Below are 7,985 nucleotides of genomic sequence, written 5' to 3'. Positions count from 1 at the left end.
AGCATTCAGTTCTGCTGGACTTTTTCCTTTGCTCGTCTCTGTTAGGGGAACTTCTGCAAGAAGAAAATCCCCATTATAGAAAACATCTCAATAAGTTCCTTTAGTGAGGCAAAAAGAAGAAGAACTCACCCCCTGGAACGTATGAGCGTTTTGAAGTCATCACACCAGTTTAAATAACATGTTACTTTTAGAAAAAAACATGCGTCAAAAGGCTCAGCGTGACATACAACAGGTTATTTTACTTAGAGCCTGACCCTCTGTTCCAAGCAGTTGGCACACACTGTAAATAGCAGCAAGTTTAGGGGAGAAGATGCAACTATGAACTATTTAAGCCCTTGCGCATAACCTTACCACCATGTTGGTAACGGTCCCACAGCGGTTTATTACGAATGCGCTGGAAGAGACCGGCATTGCGACTTACTACACTACTGTGGCAACGGATGGCCAGGGGCTCGCCAGTCCCTCCGGAGATACACACAAGCCACAGCTCGATCCCGGAGCCTCACCGCTGGCACAGTAAGGGGGGAGTACAGGAAGAAATAAAAGATGGCAGCGGAAGGGAGGGGAGCTGAATTTATTCTTTACTAGTTCCTGTTTCTGTCCACGACAGGAGGGATTAACCCTATTGTGCCCACTGCCATGTGGAAGGAACGGGAAATAGAAAAGGGAGTTGCTTTCTACACCTTTCTACTCCCATTGCATTCTGGGTATTGTAGTTCACATTAACATTGGCTGTAGGCATTTGCTAAATAAAAACTATATTACAAAGTACAAACCTGCCAAGTCTCCAAAAACTATCCCAAATCTGTAGCTTGGCTAGTTTGGATTTTGGAAACCCTCCTGGGCTTGAAATTGGTAGCCCAATTTGGAGGAAAAACCGCCAATCTGGCAACCCGGGTGTGTGCACACATTGGCAAGTAAATTCCATTCCTGTCAGGGACTGAATCCATGGGGTGGAAGAGGGACAAATTTCAGTTTTCTCCACAAATGGGCAAAGCTATCTGTGGCAAGTTACATTAGTTAGGGGCCATTCCTAACGCTACACTCCTATCAGTAATATACTTCCCAACATTTGAAATCATACAGAGGGATAGTAAAAAAGTCATCTGCGTACAGGGAAATTTTCTGGGCACACCCACTTTGTGACCACCATTATACAAAAACCCAACCTTTTCACCTGATTGGAATAGCAGCATAACATATTGTGGCCCTAAGCATTCCGTGGCACCTGCAGTCCATGACTGCCACAGTGAGCAATCCCCAGCATTTCATGATTTTCATGAAAAAAAACAAAGAACGATATTGCCAATGTGTTGAGGAAAGATTCCTTTCTTGCCCCTCAACCGGCAAAGTCTCTGTATAGCATGGTATGTTTTCTCTCTGCTAGGGCTGTGAGGATGAGAAACAAAAGAGGTTAGTATGTGGGTCCCCTGCCCACACCTTTTAAACAACTCACTCTAAATTTTTTAGTATCCTCCAACTTCCCCCACTGCATTCCACTGTGTAGGAAGAAGGCAGGGAAATCAGTATTTGCCTCTCCTTTTAAACAAAATGGACACCCATACCTCCTAATCTGTCAGGCCTTGGATTGTGATTGGTTGCATGCTTACTTCCTGTCCACCTGTTTCTGGTGAGGTATGGTACAGAAGGGATAGGATATGTTCATCATTTGAAACCTTTGCAGTCTTTGAATAGCTCCTGTCCTTTCTGAAAGTGTTTGAAGGTTTAATAACTTGTACTAAAATCCCACTACTTGTCACTGAGCAGTTAGCTATAATTTTGGTGCTGTGACTAACTACCATTGTATAAGCCAGTTAAAGGGGTTGTTCGCCTCTGAGAACTTTTAGTATGATGTAGAGAGTGATATTCTGAGACAATTTGCAATTGGTTTTCATTTTTTATTACTGAAGGCTATTGAGTTATTTAGCTTTTTATTCGGCAGCTCTTCAATTTGCATCTTAAGCAATCTGGTAACTAGGGTCCAAATTACCCTGGCAACCATGCATTTATTTGAAGAAGAGACTGGAATATGAATAGGAGAGGCCTGAATAGAAAGATGAGTAATCAAAAGTAACACATTTATAGCCTTACAAAGCATTTGTTTTGTAGAAGGGAGTCAGTGACGCCCATTTGAAAGCTGCAAAGAATCAGAAGAAAAAGGCAAATAACGATTAAATTATAAAAAATAAAAACCATTTGAAAAGTTGCTTAGAATTGGCCGTTCTATAACATAATAAAAGTTACTTTAAAGGTGAACCACCACTTGAACGAATAAGCAGGTGCCTGTGCAAAGTTGTCCACGTTAAAGTAATTTGTGTGAGGACGGACTTATTGCCTTTAACACAAGTCGGTAGGTTTTTATTGGTCCACGTATGGCCACATTTAGTTATACTAGATACAGCCTAGAGAAGTCTTAAAACTCCATTTACTGTATATGCGACTTGATACTTTTTTTTTTTTAACCAGAAGCAGTTCACACACCTATGAGCAAATATTAAAGCCATATGGGCAAATGTCTGTAGTTTAATTGACCCAAGAGTTCTCTACTTATACTTAGATTCTGTTCACTAAAAGAGGGACTATTATGCTCTATAGTGCTGTCTAACTGGCAGCCCGTGGGCACCCTTGTGTGGCCCCACATGAAAGTCTGCCTGCTTCCCTTGTTACAGCTTTAATAAACATCAATACGGAGATGAACTGGTCCCTGCATTGTTTACACTTCAAATTCAGACTGTAAACTACTGTGTTGTTCACACTTGGTGTGCTACCACCATTAATGTGCATATGGTCTTAAAAGTTCTTATGGTAATATGGGTGTTGGTTAAAGTGGTGGGAGTCGTTAAGACCGGCTTCCAATATTGGCCTTCCACCATGTAAATCAGAAAAAAATCTGGCCCCCATGTACTACAGAAGTTGGACAGCACTGCTCTATACCAATGATCTGTAGACCTGTTAAATCAACCTTACAAAATTCAGCAAGTGTTTTATAAAGTCTGTATGTTCTATAATCTTTTTCATCTGTGTTACCTAAATGTGTCCTTTCCTCTTTATTTGGGCCACAGATACAGGTTAAGAAAAAGTCTCACCGGGGAAGTGGTTTATATGGTGGGACATGAATCTACACGTTATGCATGTTTTTTTCCCCCCACATTTACACATTCCCTAAATAGAAATGGGAGTTACCAAGTATCAACATTCGATACACCTCCTAATTTACCTGGAGCTAAAATGTTTTTTAGCGTCCGTAAAGGATACTCAAGTGTTGATCACTAAAATGGCTTGATGAATTTTGTCAATCTCCCCGAACTGCCTTCCCCCTGCTATGATGAGAAAACGCCAGCGCAATGGCACTCGCGTCGCTTCGATTTCCGAAGGCGCCCAAAGTTGCCTCACGTGTAAACTTTGGGCGACTTCGGAAATCGAAGTGACACGAGTGCATTGGTGCAGGCGATTTTTCATTTTAGCAGGCAGTTTGGGGAGATTGTCGCCCGAAGAAGAGGAGATTAGTCGCCAGGCGACTATATCTCCCCGTGTGCCCTTGCCCTGGGGGAAAAGACACACAGAGCTACTTGTCATAACCACAAAAATAGACAATGCTGATACTGATAACAGAGAATGTGTGTTTTAGCACAGGCAATTCTCAGCATTTTCTATGACAGGATTTTTTTTTCTGGCATTTTGTAGTCGTGACAAGTAGCTCCATGTGTCTTCATCCTAAAGCTTAGGCAACTAATAACAGTCCGGAGGATGGGCTGTGAATTGGCATAAAATATTATCTACTGGGGCATCTTCAGAGACCGTTGCTACGATCTCCCTAGGCTATTAAAAGCCCCAATACACATGTAGCCTACTTCTTTGTTGGTTCTCCTTTAACCAACTACAAAGTTAAAACAGCTTGTGAGCAAGGGAAAGTTAATCTGAAGTTATGTTTTTGTTATGATTAGTTGAATAGCACTAGTGCTAGTAATATCTAGAGCCTTGAAGGCTATATCAGAACAATTCACCCACAAAATAATCAGCATTCCTTTTAAACAAATTCATTTTTTCAGGATTTCTATGAAGTTATTTTTACTCCCTTCCATAACCCCATTTTCAATAGAAGCTTTTATTAATAGGTCAAAGAAAACAATCAAGTATCAAAATTAATTGGTAAAACTTTATTCTATTTTTCAATTTTTTTTGCCATTAAACAGAAAAACTGGAGCCAAGTAACATTTTTATAAAGGAAATGTGAGTCTCCAACAGAAGAAGAAAAAAAACAAAAAATACTTTCCGTAGAAAGTGGCTTGATCTTTCTGGTTTAAAATATAAATGAGTGGGTAACTGGACTGGTGCAAATAAAATAAGGCTTGGGGGGATGATAGTTTAAAAAGAAAAAAAAAAAAAAAAAAAAAAGGTACCAGCTTTCTAAGTTTATCTTGAGGCAACTGACCAATATAGCTATCAAAAGACTGAATCTTATGATAAATCGTTGCTGTAAACAAAACAAAAAAAAAACAAAACAAATGTTTCAGGCACATTTTCTTCCTTTTAAATACATTAATGTTTCAAAAGCTGCAGTGTCAAAGCAGCAAGAACGAAAAAAAAAAAAAACAGAAAAACAAAAACCGTGCATTTTTGTATAATTAAATTTAACACACATGGCACATGTCAGGCTTGTTGTACTCTGCACTTCCAAAGTCACTTAACACAAAAAAAAAAAAACTAAATAAATTTTGAAGAAAAGCATTCAAAAACAAATTGTGTATGCTCATGAATGCAGAGGTAATATATCCCCTCTGAAAAAGTGAATGTTTGGCTGTCGTTGGAATAAGAAAATGCTTCATTTTATCATTGCTTAGGGGAGACTGCATAGGATATATTCCACCATGTCTATGTGGTCCTTTGATAGAAAAATAAAGCACAGACCAATGCTAAATAAAAAGGAATTGCTACTTTATGTCTACGGCAAAGTAAAAAAAAAAAAATGGAGGTAGAATATATGCTAAACAGTATGAAAGTGCAGAAATATGTACGTTAAATCACATTACCATCAATTCGGTCACGAAAAAGGGAAAAAAAACAAAAAACAATTGTTGCGTTAAGATGCATCATTTGAAAGAAAGCTTTAAAAAAAGAAAAAAAAAAAAAATTATTTACTAGAAGGCTTACTCTTCAGTTGCAAATGGGCATAATTTAAAAAGGGTTTCCTGGCTTGAAAGTAAGATGGTAGATGTTTAAAAGATTGCAGTCCTTATGCTAAATAAGATTCTTGGAATTTCTGGGCTATGAAGAAGGATGTTGTTTCTCCTCACAAACCCAATGACTTTGATCATACTTAAATAGGTAATGTGCTTCTGAAGATGGAAATCAGTCGACAACCCCAGCTTGACGGATCTTTCTCTCTGCACCAAATCCCTGAAAAGTCAAAATACAAGTTGCCGTTTACTATCAAGCATATATTTCAAAACCATACCACTTTAGAACAATAGCATCTCTAATTATAATATAAAATCCAAATATATAAATATTCATCTAAATTTGAATAAAAAAAGTTATACTTTATTTGCTTGTAAGTGGGGTGGTTGCCTGTGTTTTCTAAAAACAGGGGGCACCATATCACTATATCACATTCGACGCACTACGACAAAACGCATGCAACGGAAATAAGGCAAGGGATAGAAATGTTGGATGAAGTCGCAACTTTGATCCGACACAGACACGACTGTCAACGCTGCGACTTCATCCGACATTTCTCTCTTACCTTATTTCCGTCGCATGCATTTTGTCGCAGAGCGTCTGTGTAGTCCTACCCTTAAATAACGGTACAGTGTTGTCATTTTTGTTTTTTGGGGGGCTTGTAAAATTCACAAACATTTCCTGGCAAATAAAAAACTGGTTTGTGAGTTTTTATTTATTTACACATGCTCCCCGCTATCACTGTTTATTACATATGAATACTGTGCTGCACTACCAGCATCATGTATGTGGATTGCAGCAAGCCATAAGCACAGGTGCTCCAAATGAGACTGCCCTGTTGTAATTCCGGATCCCAAAGAGCAATGTCAAACATCAGCAGTCCACTCAAAGGCCCCTGTATAATGAGCTGCTCTTTTTCTTTTAAAAAAATAAGGGGAAAAAACTGTAGCTGGAGGGAAGGGTTAATTATAGAGGGCTTTTCTGTGAACAATTGATTTGACTTTGTTCTTTGAAATCAAAGTAGAATGTTACCTTGTTTAGAGCAAGAAATAAAAGTAAAATATTTCTCAATTAAAACAATTGTACGTATGTTTAACACATGGGTGTCCAAACTTTTGGCTCGCCAGGCCACATTGGAAAAAGAAAAATTGTCTGGGACCACACATGAAATATACAAACACGTTTGATTTGTAAAAGTAAAGGAAATACACAGAAAAGAACTACAATGCCAGTTGGATAACAAGATGGAGCTATACACTGGAAAATGGGACACCTGGATAATAAATAGAAGTATTATATAATGAATAAAGTACCCCCTCTTGTAAAATATAAGGATATTATAAGTAACCGAGGAGTTTCATGACCATATAAAAACACGAGGCCGAAGGCCGAGTGTTTTTATACAGGTCATGGAACTCTGAGGTAACTTCTAATATCCTCATATTTTGCAACTGGGGTACTTTATTTATTATAATACACAAGTTTCAGTAAGTCATGTGACAGAAATGACATCAGAACTCACAGTTTATAACTGATGACATCAGAACTCACCGTTTATAAGGATATATTTTACAAGATATTCGTGGCTTTTGTGTATTATATTATTATTACTAACTGGGCAATTTCCTCGGGAACCAAGCGTTTCAAGCTGGGCCGCAGTTTGGACACCTCTGGTTTAACACATGCTCTATTTGTTTACACCAGATTTTTTTTTAAAAAAAGGGTGGTTTCTGGGCCTTTAAAACACTAAATGGTGCAGCTAGATGCATTTAACATAAATTAGATTTTGCTATAAAGTGCCAATATGTCATTTTAGGGTAATGGCCCATAGGGTAATTGGCCATGCTAAGTAGTCTACAGCAAGGGTCCCCAACAGCCAGGCCGCAGCCCAGTACCAGACTGTGGACAGTCTTGAACTGGGCTGCCGAGCCCAGGGGACAATTAACGAAATAACGAATTGGACGGCGACCCCCTCCCCTGGTCCTTGCAAAAAAATTTTTGGCTCTATACCTACCGGTCCCCGGGCCAAAAAAGGTTGGGGATTGCTGGTCTACAGAACAGGTGCCAAAACATACAAAGATACCTTTAATCTTATTTATGTTGCCTTGCGTGATCACATGAAGATGTAAGCATGTATGCTTAGAAAATGAAGCCAGTTGTTTACAACAGCAATTATAAAAACGTTTACCTTTGTGTTATCTGGACCTTTAGGCTGACGTAAAACTATGAGACGTGGGGCGCTGGTATCATCCAGTGTTATGCTCTTTAATCGGTTTACTAATCTGTCAGGGCGAGGCGCTGCCACCATTTCAGGGCCTTTGCTGTAATGTAGGAAGAAAAAAAAATTAATGTGTATTACAGAAACATTTGCAACACTAAAAGAGTTAATAAAAACTATCCTGGCAACTGCAAAAACTGAAGACCACAGCACCATTACTGAGATCTGAAGCACAGGGACCCATGAAACATTGTTCCCCAAGTCCAGAAACCATGGCCTTTGTCACTCGTATGATTTTACTAGCACAATCCTGCAGAACACAGTCGGTGAGCTCCAGGAGAATTGTTGCAGTAAAAATGCCATTCATTTGAATGGGAACCACTATGCCATATGCTGAAGATGACAAGCAGGGATTTTCTTAAAATGTGTTGCTCTATTGGGACAGACGTAAGCTTCTCTGAGTCTGCCACAGGCTAGGTGTTTGCCCTGTGTGTAAAATGTCTTGCACCGCAATACAAAAAACCAAAACCACTAAAGGTGGAGTCCAATTTTTTATATGGAAAATGGTCACCTTACAAAGGCTGAAATT

The 7,985-nt window shown here is 39.0% G+C and overlaps 1 protein-coding gene across 8 annotated transcripts in view; it reads right to left on the bottom strand.

Moving 5' to 3' along the window:
- Nucleotides 1–4,136: 4,136 nt before the first annotated feature.
- csde1.S (cold shock domain containing E1 S homeolog) overlaps nucleotides 4,137–7,985 on the bottom strand; it is a 58,080-nt gene continuing 54,231 nt past the window's right edge. For all 8 annotated transcript variants that reach the window (XM_041583725.1, XM_041583728.1, XM_041583730.1 and 5 more), the window contains 2 exons: nucleotides 7,367–7,499; nucleotides 4,137–5,397 (listed from right to left, as the gene is read on the bottom strand). In XM_041583725.1, the coding sequence (XP_041439659.1) occupies nucleotides 5,350–5,397; nucleotides 7,367–7,499 (181 nt within the window). In that variant the 3' untranslated portion in view covers nucleotides 4,137–5,349. The remainder of the gene's footprint in view (nucleotides 5,398–7,366; nucleotides 7,500–7,985) is intronic.

Source organism: Xenopus laevis, chromosome 2S (assembly GCF_017654675.1).
Source record: "Xenopus laevis strain J_2021 chromosome 2S, Xenopus_laevis_v10.1, whole genome shotgun sequence".
Taxonomy (NCBI): domain Eukaryota; kingdom Metazoa; phylum Chordata; class Amphibia; order Anura; family Pipidae; genus Xenopus; species Xenopus laevis.
This window is presented reverse-complemented; position numbering and strand designations above follow the sequence as displayed.